The 17,880-nt window shown below is 40.2% G+C and overlaps 2 protein-coding genes across 3 annotated transcripts in view; both read left to right on the forward strand.

Moving 5' to 3' along the window:
- Positions 1 to 842: 842 nt before the first annotated feature.
- Positions 843 to 12,167, forward strand: fam219b (family with sequence similarity 219 member B). Its single transcript, XM_044372213.1, has 6 exons — positions 843 to 1,189; positions 1,664 to 1,772; positions 6,554 to 6,647; positions 6,757 to 6,834; positions 7,535 to 7,586; positions 8,997 to 12,167. The coding sequence occupies exons 1-6, from the start codon at positions 1,112 to 1,114 to the stop codon at positions 9,144 to 9,146; spliced, it is 561 nt and encodes a 186-aa protein (XP_044228148.1). The 5' UTR covers positions 843 to 1,111; the 3' UTR covers positions 9,147 to 12,167.
- Positions 12,168 to 13,449: 1,282 nt separating this feature from the next.
- Positions 13,450 to 17,880, forward strand: part of LOC122996686 (AT-rich interactive domain-containing protein 3B-like) — a 54,431-nt gene continuing 50,000 nt past the window's right edge. Inside the window, exons 1-2 of one of the 2 annotated variants that reach the window (XM_044372314.1) lie at positions 13,450 to 13,825; positions 15,366 to 15,998. In XM_044372314.1, coding sequence (XP_044228249.1) covers positions 13,790 to 13,825; positions 15,366 to 15,998 — 669 coding nt within the window. In that variant the 5' untranslated portion in view covers positions 13,450 to 13,789. The other variant, XM_044372400.1, reaches the window with a different exon arrangement.

A 17,880-nucleotide genomic window follows, 5' to 3' on the forward strand; every position in this document is an offset into this window, starting at 1 on the left:
TTTTTTCTGGTAAACCATTGAATATTTTTAAATCTATAAAATCTCATAGAAGGTGAAGTTGTTTTGGAGCAGGGTAAAAAACAGTTCAATAACTATTACACACATGCAGACGGGTTCAGCACTGTATACAAACCACAGTCTATTCAGCTCTAGTTCAGAGGATAGAAATGGCAGCACGGTTGTGGTTGCTGGACAAATTACAAACACAAAAATGTACACTGTTTCTGCATACTTGGTCATTTTATATTTAACCCTTTTTAAAAAATGCAAATTTTCAAGGAGACAGTTTAGACAGACAGAGAAGATTTTCCTCTGGACATCATCAGGATAAGCGGAAAACTTTTTTAGCAGTGTCTTTCTCTATGAGCAAGTCAGGATTTCTTTTCTGTCAGCTCTTCTCTCACCCACCAGAGGTCGACAGAAGGCTGGAAACCTTTCAGCTGGATTGTGCATTTTGTTGTTACAGAAATGAGATAGCATGCAGTTCTCTGCCAGTGAATATTGTGAGCAACTGACTCATTATACAGTTGTATTTGCAGTATATTCAGTATGTTTTGGAAATACACAACAAAATCCCCTGTGGAAAATGGAGTCAGGGGACTGTGCGTAGAGTTTATTGGCATTATTTACAACTATTTATAAAATATTATAAACCCTGTTATATAATAATCAGATTTTCATTTTGTGCCCCCATCTATTGATTTAAAGTTTCTGGTAGCCTACACTTTTGGGTAAACTCCTTTTTGTCCCTCTCTGTTAAACTAATGTGATGAAGGGCGTGGTTTAAAAAAATATACGATTTTTAAAATTGAAAAATTGAAAAACACGTTATTTCACAAAAAGAGAAATTGTGGGTGAATCATCTGACTTCTCTACCACACAGTGACAGTGTGTCATCAGGCTGTTTTACGGAACATGTTCGTGACTGCAGCTTTCATTGGACGAATTTTGAGCGGAAGTAGCATAAAAACCTGTCACTGATAGCATTAGCATAGCAAGCTAACAGAAGTGCCTACCTCCTCCTCCTGAAGAAAACAACAAAGTCCCTCTCCGGCGGGGCGCCTATCATCATGACTGTGTTGTGGTGTAATTTGTGACAACTGACGCCAAGATGATGAACGACATCATAGAGGAACCAGAGAAAGACACCCTGCTGGAAGCGCAGCCGGAGCCACAACAAGTTTTGACGGTAATGTCAGCAAGGCTAGTGCAGCTAACGCTAGCTTCTAGTTAAATACAGTCTGGGAGGCTAGCTGACTAGCCTAGCCTGTGATTTTTGACAGTTGTTTAGATGAGACATACATGAGAAATTATGGTCGAGAGGGTAAGCTTTCCAGCTGAAGACATTATAACGTTAGCATACTAACTTTCACTGTAAATGACATGATTAATAGGCCTAAAACACGTCAAATTGATTATCTCTTCCTTTAAGCCGATTGGACTTCTGGGAAAGTCTTAACCCTCCTCAAGTTCTAAACAGAAACTAATTTGATTCATGAAAGTGTGATTTGTTTGTGAATTGGTTGATTGGTGAATTGGTTCACATGCTTTTTAAGACATCCCTAAAAACTTTATTGTCTCGTCATTTATCACATGAAAATGTTTACCTGGCTACTATAAATGAATATTAGATACTTATTCTCCTTCATCTCTGCCACCTCAGGGGCCCAGCAGCGGCACCAGGCCTAAGACCACTGATGGAGGCATCAGGCCGGTGGAGAAAAGAGGACCTTACATCATGTCCAGAGCTCCAGCCATCCACCTCAAACTACGTAAGTGTTTCTTTGACTCACCACAACCAGTGACATCAACAGGCCATTATTATGCCTGTTGCTAGCTCAGGGGTCCTTTCATGATAACTGTTGTTTTTATGAGTTCAGCTGCTGGTTCATGCTGTTATACACCTCAAAAAAATGGGTAAGGTAGAAAGTGTTGAATGTGTGGCCAGCAGGAAAGCAGAGCCTGAGTCTTCAGACCCGGATGAGCTCAGTAGCCCACAGTTTCACTGCGTGGGTGTGTGTATAGAAAGTAGTATGTATAGTCAACTTTTCATAATATTGTGCACTGCCTACTTCCATCATATCCAAGGCACTGACATCTTTGTATCACATTAATGAGGTGCTGCATATCTTTAAGTTGTTGAGATCTCTGCAACGGAAATATCTGCATTGCATTACTGACAGACTGGTGAATCTGATTCCAGTATTCATTTTGCATCAACAAAACGGACTTCGTGTAGCCACATATCACTGCATAATGCCAGGCAAATGTCATAGACAGGGAGGATTTCCACTCAGAGAAGAGGTGATGCTGGATGTTGTGCATGAGAAGTCGCTGTCGTGTGAATATGTCATGTGAGGCTGGAGATACAAATTCCATAAGACACATGACATTTCACATACTCTTCTGTCTCTGTTAGAAATAAGCCAATATGTTCTCACTCAATAACTAGGAAAAGAAAAGTTTTACCCAGTGTGTTGTATAATTCTCTGGAAAGTATTGTTATAATCCAGTTATCAGTTTATCAAGCATCTATAGGCAGAAGAGTAAAATATTTGATCAACTTTTTGAAACTAGAAAAGTCATCATGTCTCCTCCAGAGAGCTGCAGAGCTGCTCCAACCTGTTAAAATTTTTAACTCGATTGGACAAACATGCACATACATTCCTATATGTAGGTGTGCATATATATGTGATGTTTAAGTCCTGTTTGTAGGTTGTTAAATAAGCTTCTACAATAACAAGCTTATTGCTTGTTGTGTTTTGGACCATAAGAGAAGAACAACAACAGTAACAGAGCTGAGGCATGTTTACTTTTACAGTTTTTCACAATTATTTACACATGTTTGCTGAATCTTTGGCTCATTTTCTCAAAACTCTAAACACAAAACTCTACGAATCTCTAGCAAAAGCAAACACTGCATCTCAAAAAAAAAAAAACACACCGATGTGCTCAACACAAAACACTATGAATATCTTATCTGTAGGTTTATGCCTTTTGCATTTAGAGTGTTACTGTAGCTGGTTGTAAAACATTGTTACAGTAATGTGTATCTACTAAAATATATATAAATAAACACACAAATGCAATACAGTAACAAAAATTTTATTTGTTTCCAAAATGCAGTCAATATGGTGAAGCACAATACACTACAATGCACCCTGTAGACCTGTTTCATCTGGATTTGGTTGTGCTGTAATACACGGTTCAATGTAGACAAGCCCACCTGGGGAATATTATTGAATATTGTGTTGTCTGCAATTATATGGTTCTGGATTTCTGGTAGTCTAGTAGTATTGTTTGCCACTAATGGTATTGTTTGTTGGCCTGGTCTCAAAAACATATGATTTGTAACACTGAGCTAAAATTTATTTTTCTTCAATATGAAATAACATTACTGTAACACTGGTCAACAATCACTGAGTATCATAGACCTACTGATATGTCAGACTGCAGTGTACTACAGTATACAGTGGTATGAAAAAGTTTAGGCACCCCTCTGAGGCTGCATAATAATTTACTTCACAGAAAATGATCACATTGGCATACCATTCCTTGTCTAATAAAAGCTGAGTACTGGGGTATTTTCCAGACAAAGATTTTTAGTGTAGCAATATTAAGTTGAAATTAAATGAGACGTGACTGGCTGTGCAAAAATTTGGGCACCCTTGTCATTTTGTTGAATTGAACACCTGTAACTACTTAGAACTGATTCATTGGAACACAGAATTGGTTTGGTGAGATCATTAAGCCTTGAACTTCATAGCCAGGTGCATCAAATCATGAGAAAGGGTATTTAAGGTGGCCAATTGCAAGCTGTTCTTCTCTTTGACTCTCCTCTGAAGAGTGGCAACATGGGGGCCTAAAAACAACTCTCAAATGACCTGAAAACAAAGATTGTTCAACATTATGGATTAGGGGAAGGCTACAAAAAGCTATCTCAGAGATTTCAGCTGTCAGTTTCCACTGTGAGGAACATAGTGAGGAAATGGAAGACCACAGGCACGGTTCTTGTTAAGGCCAGAAGTGGCAGGCCAAGAAAAATATCGGAGAGGCAAAGGCGAAGGATGGTGACAGTGGTCAAAGACAACCCACAGACCACCTCCAAAGACCTACAACATCATCTTGCTGCAGATTGTGTCACTGTGCATCGTTCAACAATTCAGCGCACTTTGCACAGGGAGAAGCTGTATGGGAGAGTGATGCGGAAGAAGCCTTTTCTGCACACACGCCACAAACAGAGTCGCTTAAGGTATGCAAAAGCACATTTGGACGAGCCAGCTTCATTTTGGAATAAGGTCCTGTGGACTGATGAAACAAAGATTATTGTTATTTGGTCATAACAAGCAGCGTTATGCATGGCAGCGAAAGAACACAGCATTCCAAGAAAAACACTTGTTACCCACAGTAAAATTTCGTGGAGGTTCCATCATGCTGTGGGGCTGTGTGGCCAGTGCCGGTACTGGGAATCTTGTTAAAGTTGAGGGTCGCATGGATTCCACTCAATATCAGCAGATTCTTGAGAATAATGTTCAAGAGTCAGTCACAAAATTGAAGTTACACCGGGGCTTGGTATTTCAACAAGACAACGACCCTAAACACTGCTCAAAATCTACTCAGGCATTCACGCAGAGGAACAAGTACAATGTTCGGCAATGGCCATCCCAGTCCCCAGACCTGAATATCATTGAAAATCTGTGGGATGATTTGAAGCGCGCTGTCCATGCTCGGCAACCATCAAACCTAAGTGAACTGGAGATGTTTTGTAGGAGGAATGGTCCAAAATACCTTCATCCAGAGTCCAGACACTCATTAGAGGCTGTTATTTTTGCAAAAGGAGGCTCGACTAAATATTGATGTGATTCTTCTGTTGGAGTGCCCAAATTTATGCACCTGTCTAATTTTGTTTTGATGCATATTGCACATTTTCTGTTAATCCAATAAACCTCATTTCACCACTGAAATAATGCTGCGTCCATCAGTTATTTGATTGATCGAAATGAAATTGCTGATCCAAACACCCAATGATTTATAAATGAAAATAATGGAAATTGTCAGGGGTGCCTAAACTTTTTCATACCACTTTACATACATAAAGAGCAGTACATAGTGTAGATAGTAGGTAACGTACTGGTTCTCATTTCTGAATGTACGGATGATAGATACAACCATGTAGCTGCTCAGGTTGAGCTGAACTCTCTGCCCAGCCTCCCTCATGCTCAGTGCATGGTTGAGCGTATGGTCAAGTAATGTGAGCCTGATCTCATCTGAGACAACTTTCTGTCCTCGTCCTCTTCCTCCTCTTCCTCTCACTCTTTGACCTCTAGCTCTTGCTTCACCATTGACTTCCATCTTCCTCCAAAACAGGAGAGCTCATCTGTGGCCTTTTCATAGTGCTAAGCTCTGATTTCTAAGTGAACAGTTAAGCAACTCGTGTTTACACCTGTGAGTAGCTGGCGTTGCCCATTGGTAAATAAGGCTCGGCATCTTGGTTAGTGTTGCTTTCCAAAGGAACACAAGACATTTGAAGTTTGAATGCTGTGCATAATGTAGAGAATTGTGTGTGGTCTTTTGCAAAAAGTGTGATTTAGAATTGAAAACTGAGTGTGAAGCAGAAATTGTGCTTTGCAGATTTGGTTTAGGGTTTTGGTACATGAGTTTCAGGTTTCAGTGATTGTGTTTCAAGTTCCAATTTTGGTGTGTAAACAATTGTGAAAAGTTGTAATATGGATGTACAGTTGAGGTCCAAAGGTCACATACACTTGTCAGGGATATGTTTACTATAGCAGTATTGGGATTATAATTATTCATGCAGCTGTTTTTGTGTTTTTGTTTTTATGGTGTGTTTTTTGTAACAATGCATTTCCTTGTTTTACAAAAATATTCAGAAATTTGGCTTCTTTATAAAAAAAAAAAATTATAACAAAATGAAATGGGTCAAAAATATACATACAGCTGAGCTAGTATTTAGGTTGCATGTCTCATTGTCTCTCAACAGAGGGACAATTTGACCACTGTTCCCAGTGAACAGTTGCTTGCACTGATGATCTTGGGACTTGAAGTTGCTTTGAGATGGCCTCAAGTTGTGTAAATCTATTATGAGCTTTCTGTACTGAACTATTGACTTTCCTATTGTAATGTTTGTGACTCATTTTGACACATGCAGTCGAACAAGCCCTATTTATACAAGCACAGAGAAGCTACCAGCTGTAGTCAACCACAGTCACTGACAGGAAGTTGAGAGGCACTTTCATAAAGTTAAACAAAATTTTAGAACTACCTTTTCTATGCTACCAATATTTTTAATATACTGTAAGTTGCAGAGACCCACAACAAAACCTAGAAAAGAAGTTCCCCAATCATTCAGTCACAGGAAAAGACCAGATGCAGAAATTCCCAAACGCTCATGACAAAAATGCAATTGACGATTGAATCTGTAAAGCATTCATTTAACAGATTTGTTTGAACAGGCAGATATAGTGTGTGTGTGTGTGTGTGTGTGTGTGGTGTCAACACTAAGCACAAAAATGTCTTGTTCTCTGATTACTCATAGAAAAACACAGGGAGATGGCGAGGAAAGCACTGAAGAAGAAAGCCCTCTCACCAGGACCTCCGGTGATGCATCAGCCCAGACAAGGAGCCAAAAGGTAAAGAGAAGCGAGGAAAAAGGAAGCTGCTTTTTGTGACGTCAGCATTACGCAGGAGAGGATTTGTTTGTTCAGGGTGATTTCATCAGTTTCTTTTTTCTCCATTTAGGACGGTGAAGTTCAACAAGGGCTACGCTGCTCTGAGTCAGCATGCGGAGGATACTTTGGTAGCACTGGAGTCAGATAGGTAAGGTTACACCAGGTACACAGGTTATAGGCATGTAGAATTCACTTTAAACCAAATAGTGGAAAACTAGAGTCAAACCTGATTTAAGAAGGGGAGCAACACATTTTTTTCTATTTATCATTCATTAGAGTGCATCAGCAAAAAACCTTTTCTAGTCATTTCATTTCATTTATGTTTTGGGGAAACAAAATCTAAAGCTGTATTTGTGAAATCCAATTACAGATGAAGTCTTTTGTTATTTTTCTTTGAACTCATTGTTTTACATTGTCGCTATAAAATCACATCACCTGGGCAGTTCATGTTTAGAGGTACCCTGTGGAGTTTTTGACCTCTAATAGTGCTAAATAGCGGTTATTATTTTTATAAGTGGGCCCCGTTCCCTGCCAGCAAAGGCAGGAAAGAAGAAGAGTGCAAACAAGTAAACATGGATGTAAACCAATCAGGTTTCAAAATGTTCTGTTTTTCTTTTGTTGTATGAAGAATGAAATGCATTTAACATGTTTTCTTAGACTTTAAGGATACACAAAATGTGTTTTTAATGTAAACGTTACTTTTGTTTGCGTACAAGAAAACTCCGCAGGGAACATTTAAGTATCAATCTGGGCATTTTCACACAGCTATGGTTTCTGTAAACACAATCCCAGTTGACACTTAAATGGTTAAATCAGAATGACAGAACCTGTTCTACTTGTTCTTGCAGTGATGAAGAGATTGATTTTGAGCAGTACTCCTCAGGATACTCTTCAGCTGAGGTGAGCTTCCCCGTGGCGGATTCTTTACATGCTATCAGAATCTCAGTTACCACGTAGTCAAACTGGCGGGTTGTGTGTCTGTGTGTGTGTGTGTGTGTGTGTGTGTGTGCGCGCAGAAATCAGTTTTTTGGCCATCCATGCACAGCTATTTTCAGTCAAGGGCTTTACTTTTTCATTTTTGTCTTATTTCTGAGTGATTTCCATGCAAACTTTAATTAACACTAATATAGTTTAGTCAGTTGGAACTGTGACTTTGGAAATCTTGAAACAAATCTGTCAGTGAGATAAAACTTGTAAAGTATTTATGGAGTTCTTGTAGGGCAGTTGCACCACTAAATGATGCAGATTGCCAGACAGTAGTATACTGTACATTTTAGAAAGCCGTTTAAGGGAACAGATTTGTCTCAAATGATTCACATAAAACAACACAAACTCATTTAAAAGAATTAGTACAACTGATAACAGTACATCAAACATTTAGAACTGTGGCCAGATCTCGTTTGTGTTTGAGTGTTTTTATACATATTGTAGTTACAGTATTTACTGTGTGAATGGATGTGAGAACAAAAGCTGTCTTTGTTGTTTTTGTCAGTCACACACACTAAACCTCTGACTATTTCTTCACCTCAGTTATGTAGCCAGAGTTGTTAACACTGCCTTAAATTCAGTTTTACCTGTTTTCTCACATTACTGTTGAGCAACTGTAGGAGTTTCATCATACCTAAGATACATAAAACAAAGACATAGTACCAGTCAAAAGTTTGGATACACTTTGTCATTCAAGAGAGAATGAGAAGGTGTGTCCAAACTTTTACAGGTACTGAATGTGAATAATTCATGATGGGGACAGACTAATGGACCTCTATCCCAGCTATGCATTTATATATTTGGAGTGGATAGGGTTTGGGTTATTCAAACTTAAATTAAAAAATGTTTAATAGCACTTTAACAACTGTAATTGCTAGCAGTCACCATCAGACTGGAGGCATCACTGGCAACCTGAGTTGAACCCAAAAGCCAGTTGGATCTATCATTGATGCATGTCCTTTCTCAAGGAGTTCAGTTTGGTGTTGTTTCATTTAAATGTTTTAATTGCTTTAGAACTATTTAGGCAAGCCCAGACTACAATTATCAGAATTCTTGTTGAGTTTGGTCGCTTATTCCCACCATAAACTACATAGTTACATTGGCAAGAAAACGTCTTGAGTAAAGATGACTTTTGATTTAAGACCACAAAGAAGTATCTCACATATTGCTACTCAAATCTGTTATGTCCTGTTTGAGGTGTAGGGTGCAATTAGTTTGGTTCATAGCAGCAAGGCTACGTAATCATAGGCCATGAAAAGGCTACGATAAGCAGATGATATGTGTGTGTGTGTTGTCAGTGAGGTCTCTGTCTTTGTTCTTCAGGTCCATCCTGATTTAAGCAGGCAGCTGCTTCAGGACGGCTACCGTCTGGACGAGATCCCAGATGACGAGGACCTGGACCTGATTCCGCCCAAAGCCCTGGGCTCCTCAGTGTGCTGCTGCTCCGAAGGTCCGTCCTGCTCCATGCAGTGATGCCGTGACTCGAACGTGACAGTTAACAAAGGCTCGGCTGCAGTTCCAGTCCTTGACTTAAGTCACTGGTTCTGAGGCCTTCTTACTAACCTAGCTCCACTGGCTGCTTCCAGCTCTGAAGCCAAATCCCTGCTCATGCAGGACCATGTGCACCGAGATTGCTCGACCCACATGAAAGCACGGATGGACGACAGAACAAGCCTTATCCACTGTGACCCCAAAGCTTGACCTATTTTTTTAGTATTATTTTCTTTTTATAGAATTACACGAGATGCTAACTATGCCACCGTTCCAAATAGAGTGGCAGAGTAATTCATTGTTTGGGTTATTTCCTCTGGACCCAATGAAGATCTGGTTACTGTCTCATCCTCTCTGGTCAACAAGTCTGCAGCCCTCTACACGAAGTAAAGGGACATGCACTACAAGCATACATGTGTGGTGCACTGTGTTTTAATGTTCACTCTTCACTTGGTGAATCTGCATTTCCCAATTCTTAACTAACTGCTAAATGAAGTAATGGCACCTGACTAAACCATTGTCATTCCTTGACTACTGTTACATTAACTGGCTGTTTTATTTTTTCCCTGTATCTGTTCTCAAAAAATTACATTCGAGTTTTATTCCAAAATGAGATGGCCACCACTTTGGGAAAATATGACATCTATTTCAACAAAAACAACTTAAGTAATACTTTTTTAAAATATGAAGCAGAGCACTGAATTGCAAAAGGATGTGTATTGTTTGATGGAAACCATGTCATGTGTTCATGGCTCATGTGTGTTCTTGTTCAGCGAGTCTTACTATCTCAAAAACCTGAAATGAAGTGTGGAAGGTAAGCCTGGGCCCAAATGATCTTCTAATGGATCCTTATTTTTTGTGTTGCGTCTGAGAGGACAAAGAATTGATTACATTTTACTAATTACACTCCTACATACCAAGAAGGACGCACTAATTCACTGCCCCGGAGTGGAAAGTGTATGAAAAGTTGTCCCAAAGTTAGAAAAAACACTGTTTGAAAGAGCCACAAGTACCAAATGATGCACTACTGTAAACAACACAAACACAAGCAAATGAGTTACTGAAGTGCTTTGGTAGATAAACCAATGACAGTTTATTTGATTGGAGATAAGTTTCATTCCCATGTAACTCATCTTGTCATTGTGATACATATTATTATGTAGGTAGATATGTATATGGTAATCATTTAAATGATCTGTTTTTTAAACAGTTGATACATTTGGAATGAAGGGATTTTGATTCATACACTCAGCAGTTTATTATGTACACCAACCGACAAGTAATGCAGTGTAATACAACAGCCCTGCAGTAATATCACACCCTTATAGAAGGTGTACTGTTTAGATTTTGTTTCCAAAGGTGATAATTCAACTTTACCATCATTTTGTTGCTGTAGTTTGCGGTGCTGTTGAACTGTTTTCCTTTATTCTGACAAATGTTTCTCATCTTTCATCCACCACATTTAAATCAATGAGTGGAAAAACACAACTCGGTATATAACCAAATACAATTCAAACAAACACAAATTACAGTCTCCAAAATAACTGTTTAAGTTGAATCAAGACGTCTGTAAAACATGTTCAACAAAACGTAGCATTTATTGCAGAGCCGTTGTATTAGATATTAGGTAGTGTTAGCTAGGTGTACCTAATAAACTGGCATCAGAGTGTAAATTTACATTGATAACCTTTTTTTTTTTTTTTGACAAGATGTGATCTGCTGCATTTTGGATATGTTGTCCGGGATTAGATATCACTCCTAAAAAGGATGTGTCATCTGAAACACATGGCAGATTTGAGCTACATTCTTTTATTTATTTATTTATTTGTTGGGGACTCTAAAAATAGTTGTTACAGGTTAAAAGCAGTAAAACAGATTTTTCAAAAGGATTTCTAGCCTTGAGGTATCTGACTACTCTTGTTACTTATTAGGCTTTTGAGATATAAAACCATATTTACATTCATCAGTTTATACTAAGTGTATTATGTTCTGTTTGTGTTATTATGTGTTGTTGTTTCTCATACAGGTGACACTTTGTGTGCTGAAAATGGCAATTGAGAATCTATAAAAAAAGTGTACACTACACAAAATGTGTCTGCTCACTTATGTTACAGTCTGGGTCATATTTTACTATTAAATGTTGGTGTTGATTTTGAAACTGCATTAACAAAAATAGTTCAATATCCTCAGGAGATTTTGTTTGTGAGTGTACAACTAGAGTACTTTGCCTTTCACATACATTTTTAAAATTAAAAAACAGTCTGAAAAGTGCATAGAGGTCTTAAGTCAGGATGAGTGTGTGGCTGCTGTTACACAGACCTGCAGACCACATTGTTAAATCTCATACTGCGGTGTTGGTTGTTATGAGGCGTAACTCTGTCATATAAATAACTGGTATAGCAGACCACTTGACCACCAAGAAGTTGTTAAGGACTGGAAAGAGTTTGAAATGTTTAAAAAAGGAATCCTGATTTGTACTCAGTGGAGTTTGGGGTCAATTCACTGTCAAATTCACTAAGTGGATTTTGTGAAAACCTGAAAATTGGAAATGTTATGTTTGGGTTTGCATTATCAACATGAGTAATGTACACTATCTTTGCCCAGCACTCCATGGTTGTAATGTGGGTGGTTTAGGAGTAAAAGCTGATTCTACCATTAGACTAAGTGTGAGTCACTTGATACAAGTGTGAGCTAAATGCTTTAGATGTAAGAGAGTTGGGTGAATATAAAGTGTATCAACCCCAGCCATGGCTCTGCATGATGTTTTAATGTACATAAATATTGCACTTAACACCAGTGGTCAGTAGCAAGTACACTTGACTCACCTGTACTATGCAACTATTGGGACAATCTGCTTGTTATACAACATTGTGACAATATAGTGTTATTGAGTGCTAAATGCAATAGCTTAAATTGTTATTTTATGATGTTAGACACTAATCTTTTTTATTTGATTGTACCGTTTATTGGTTTACATTATTAAATAAAGCTCAGTTATCTATACTGTCGCGTGTGACTCTTATTATAATTATTGAGAATCTGAATTTCTTGTAGTGTTTGTGTACAGATGCAGCTGCTAATGAAGCTTTTCCATTATGGGATAAAAAGCCACAGTAACCATTATGAACAAGGTAGTTGTTGTTCCACAAGGGGGCAGCATGGAGCTACGCTGCATTCCCAATGCAACTACTAATCCTTCATTACTATGCACCTTTAAATTAGTGTTTTTATAAGTATTTGATGGAAACATTACACTACATTCATTATCAAGTTATGTAGCATTCTGAAAACGATTCAGTAAACCATGTATAATATGAAAAAAACCCAAAACAATCTCCACTGGTGAAAACATATTTCCAACCCTGCAATTTGGATTTTTAAAATGATTTATTTTCATTAATAGTGCCCATAAATATATTTGACAGCATGTAACTAATTTCTGATTAGAAAGCTGTAAAACATTATATATCCTTTTGCTTTGGGTTTTTAAATTTAGACCATGTGGTGCAGTAGGATGCCATGATAACTACTTTTGAGTGCGTTGGCCTACCTACGTTTAGTTTTTTAGCCTTCTGAATGCTATAGTACAAATAAAGAAACCCATATGAAGAAATAAGTTACAGGTAAGACTACTTAAAGTCCCCCTCCACTCAAAAATATGTTATTTTTTTCTTGTTCCTTCAGTTTGATATTGGGGCTTCACTGTGCAGAATGATGTATGTGCAGTTTGTTTTCACTTTTATCTGCAGAAAGTGGAAAGTTTCTTTGAGCTCAATGAAAATCTGATTTTAAGGGGTGGGCCTACGAGCATGATTTATGACATCATAAATAGTTTGGAAGACAATTTTGGTCTAAAATTCAACTCACACAATTGTGATGTGGAGGCTTGAAGCCTCCAGTGCACTAACACTGAGAATTGACTTTACAGTGAAGTAGGAGACATCTCCTGTCCAGCAATTAAACTACTGAAATTAAATATTCATTTGCATATTCATAGATCTGGAATTTTTAATGAGGGAGATGACGTAGATGTAATTTTAAGGATTTTAACAAGATAATTGAACTTTTTTTGGTGGAAAAGCCATACCGGACACAAATTATTATTCAGAGTATTTTATATAGGCTCCCTCTTATAACAGGTTTGGAGGGGATCTTTAATGAGTGTCATGAAACTGAAAAGGCAGTGAGACTTGTTGCTGTCGCTGGGCGGGCCTAACGCTGCTGTGCGCCATGTGGGGGGTGTCAATTGAAGGGGAGGAAAAAAAAAAAAAGACGACTGAAGGGAGTTACCTCAGCGCTCTCCGAGATATGAGATCAGGCTATTTCCCAGTCGATCGCCCTCTCGATTAAAGAAGTAAATCAGAAAAAAAACAGCGGGGAAAGAACGAAGGAAATACAGCCACATTTTTTGGAGAGGTCGCCCAGAAAAGAGCATACATAGCGCCTTTCTGCTGGCGGATCAGTCGGAGTCACCGGTGCGTGCACAGGATTTCTGCGTGCGCGCGCGTGTGAGTGAGTGCGTGCGTGTTGGCGCGCGCGCGTGTGTGTATGTGTGTGTGTTTACAAGTGTTTGAACGAGTGCCAGAAACGAGGGAAGAAAGGAGGATAAAGCCAAGGAAGGAGGGATGGTGGACAACTCAGGCAGCAGTAAGGCACAAATGGTGAGTCGTCGTCTTGCTTGGTGTCGCTTTTACGTTTTTCTAATCAGTTAACGAGCGAAAAACCCTCCGAGACACGCAGTTAAACCGCTCCGTATGTACGGAATAGAGTTGGCTTAATATAACGTTAAGAAGGAAGAAAAGTAGGAAAACCTCACAGAGCTAATTCGACCGTATGGTAGGCTACTTTTTACTTATTTTACAATGTCAAAAAATACACATTTAGATGAATATATAACGTTAGTATGCTAGTTTTGCCTGTTTGTGTGCTTAAAACGTGCTTCGTATGTATTACGTGGATGTGGTTGTTAGCAAAGCGTGGAAAAGGTGTATATTTCTGACAGCCTGGCTTATTCTGTCTCTCAGGTGGTTGTTTGCCTTATAATGATGATGACCCTCCTTTTTTCTCCTTTTTAATGCCGAAGTATCGGCTGCAGGCTGTTTGTAAGCATTTTATCTGCCTCTTGAGTTATTTAAGAGTTTTGAACACTTTGCGGATGACTTTTTACTGTCCACACTAAAACGCAGTCGTTTGGGCGAAAGATTCCCACCTTGCTTTGCAAAAGGCGTTCAAACGTGTAACAGGATTCATTATGAGAGGTCCCTCAAGAGCATTTCCTCTTTTTTCTTGTATTGCCAAATATTTTTTGTGGTTGCCATGTGTAACATCTAGCTCTGACGATATGTGAGGATTAACACGCTAAAACGCTCTTTAAGATTGCTTCAGTCCCTTTTTTCGAGCCTGACTACTTTGTAATGAACCTGGTTACATTAGTTACAGTATTAGTGAATTTTCCTGCTTCATTGTTTCTAATCAGATTGAGTTTAGATGTAAATATTGAGAGTTGAAGCCACAACTGGGTTTACATATTTTTCTGATTTAGTCCATGTATGTATGTATTTACTTTAAATTAGTGTCTTGTTTGCACTAGTCTTATTTGCACTAGTGTCTTGTTTTACAGTTTACATTGTCTTTGCACTACTGTCCTGTCCTATAGTCTATATTGTTTTTCCACCACCGTCTTCATCTCTTGCGCTATTATGTTATGCACTGATTTGTTCAGTTTATGTCCCCAGGTTTTATGTCATGTATTTCAAGTCTTACATGTTTAATTGTTGCACCACAGGCTCCTGGGACACAGCATTTCATCCCAAATGTATACTTGTATATGGATGGGTTTATAATAAAGAGAGTCTGAGTCTGAGTATGAGTATGTAAATGTAGTTCATATTTATTGCTCTGTGGATTTTCCAACTGTTGACTCAGTGGCATTCAGCTAAGGTCCTCTGGTTCAAACATTGACCAAAGTGAATGAGTGCAAGGAGTTTCATCTTAGCAAGTTTTTACTACATGCACCTGATGGAAATGGTGTGGCAGGATTGTCTGTATGTGTGTGTGCATCAGTTTATGTTTCACTATGTTTCAATCTGGCTCTTTTGTGTCCATTGTTGTTTTGATTTTTTTGTGGGACGCAGGTGCTTTACGCACGTCTCATTTCAGTATATTGTAGGTCATCCATGACTCCTTCTCTTCTACCCACAGCCCAGCATGTCTCAAGAGCCTGGTGTGGCTTTTCCTCAGAGCACCTCTTCAGGGGGGATGAAGCTGGAGGCAGTGATGGAGCAGCTCCAGCGCCAGCAGCAGGCGCGACTGGAAATGGAGCGCAAGGAGAGGAAGCTGCGAGAAGCCCACATCATGTATGCTCAGCAGGTCGCTGCTCAACAGGCTATCCTGGCGGCTGCTCGGGCCTCTGGAGCAAGCTTCATGGGTAAAGGCCTGGCTGGAGGAGTCCCTGGTGGCGGGTTGCCTCCCCGGGTGTCCAATCAGAGCAGTGTGGACTCGGAAAGAGAGGACGACGAGGACAGAGGTCGGGATTCTGGGGACAATGATGACGACAATGAGATGATGGAGGGGGATGAGGGCAGTGACGACGAGGAGGGAAGTGCCAGCGGTCTGGAGTTCCTCCGCAAGCAGACCCTTGCTTTGCAGCAGAGCGCCTCACGCATCCCGCCCCGTCCGTTTGGCAGTTATTCTGCGTCGGCCCCCCAGAGGGCTGCATCACCACCTATCAGAGTGAAGCAGGAACCTGACGAGGGCCTGTCTCCAGCGGGGCCTCATTCTGCTACCTCTCCTAACGGACAGGCCGACTGGGGCTTTGATGATCACTTCAGACAGGTCAGTGCTCTGCCTTGGCGCCCTGCCACACTGTCTCTTCCTTACTACATCAATTCCTGTGTTGGTCTTTTCCCAAAGCTACCTTCCTGTCAGGTACACAAAAACAGGATTCCTCTATCTAGAATGAATTTTTTTGACACTATCTCTGAAGATTTATCTCCAATCCTAGCTTTGGTTTAAATTCTTGTATCTTTCCTTAAATTTAGTGAGTGAACACAGAGCCGCATCATAAAAACACTGCTGTTCAGTGTGACCTAAAGAAGGAAGGCCTTTCAGTTTTCACTACTCTCCCATTGAGCTTTCTGTTTGATTTCTCAGTCCAGCCCCCTGCTGTGAGCAACTGCTTAATCTTAACTGTAGCACAAACTTCTCCAGCAGTATCTTTGTGAGACACTTAAAATCTCAGTGGAGGGTTGACCGCCGATTGGCTTTTGTGGCTAAAAATCCTCCTAAGTGAGTCCTGGCAAAGAGCCAGGCTGGGGCGCAATGTGTTCACGCTCAATAGTTCTCTCCCCTGTGTTCACGTTCTGTGTGTGTGTCTCTCTCTCCCGTTTGCTTTCCCTCTTGGCGCTTTGCTCAGGCTCTGGTTTGGCTCTGATCCAGGTAGCGGAGTCAGGCAGGGCAGGGCTGCTGCTGTGAGGCTGTGGGTGGTTGGCCGGGTCAGCACGAGGATTTTGGGTGGGTGGGAAGTTTTGAATGTAGTACACAGTAGCAGCCCGTTACACCCCCCCACTCCCCCCACCCCAAGAGTTTCGGCTGTGTGCCAAGTGCACTTTCCCTTCAAGGTAAATATTGCCTCAGCACAATGTTACAGAACGCTGGAATGCCAACTGGGAACCAAGCCGAGCTACATGTGGTTTAGCATCATAGCTCAGGACATAGCAGGTTAAGGAGAGCTCAGCAGCCTGTGGGTGATATAAAAAGCCTTAGTTGCACAAGAGTGGGCAGTGTCAAGAGGACATATCTGAGCTTGATCAGTGGGCTGAGGGTGCTGGACTATCATATGTCTGGCTTTTATTACTGTCTATTTAAAGGCAAATGTCTTTGAATGGTGCCTCTCTTGACCACATTTCCTAATTTAGCTTTGGAGCACGGACATTTGGTAATGACACGCGGGAGCCCTGCAGCACTATGCTGAGGGAAGGCAGTAGTGTAGAGGTAGGAGGAGGAGCAGCAATAGTAGTTGTGTTTTTATTATTATAGTACTTCTACACTCACAGGGATCTACCGGAAATTATTAATAGCACTCTATAGCGTAAGGTCACAGTATGAAATGGAGTTTCACTGCATTGTTTCCAGCTGCTTATTGTTTCCAGAGGTGTCGGAAAGAGTTGAGTAGTAGTATTCTGCAAGGTGGCCGGGCTTTGTGTGAACGTTGTCAGAACAGAAGATCAGAGCAGCAAAGTTGTAGCTGACCAGTGCCCTATCTGTGGCCCGGTGTCTTTTATTAGGAGAGGCGGGCTGAGCCTGGGGGTTGGGGGAGGCATTATGGGACGAGAATTGGTCTGGCCTTTTTTTGTTTCCTCTCTTTTATCTTTCCTGTCATTATGTCAGCTCTGCAGTATTTAATGACGGCTCATCTCTTCAGGCAGTTTCAGGTTGCACCACTGTAGGGGGAGGGGGACAGTGGAGGCAGGGGAACTGTTTTTTTTTTTTTTTTTTTTTTTTGTTGTCATTGTCTTCGAGAGGCCAGAGACAAGCCTGGCAGATGCCGCAAATACCGACCCCCTATAATAATGGGGGGAGCGCATTTATTATGTTTTAAAAAGTGACAGAGAGGAGATGAGATGACTAGCTAAAAGAGCCAAATGTACAGAAGACCATTTACATTAACATTTACATTTCATGTAGCCTGTCACAGTGGGTGGAAGCTCATAACCAA

The sequence above is a fragment of the Thunnus albacares genome, chromosome 1, assembly GCF_914725855.1.
Source record: "Thunnus albacares chromosome 1, fThuAlb1.1, whole genome shotgun sequence".
Lineage (NCBI taxonomy): Eukaryota > Metazoa > Chordata > Actinopteri > Scombriformes > Scombridae > Thunnus > Thunnus albacares.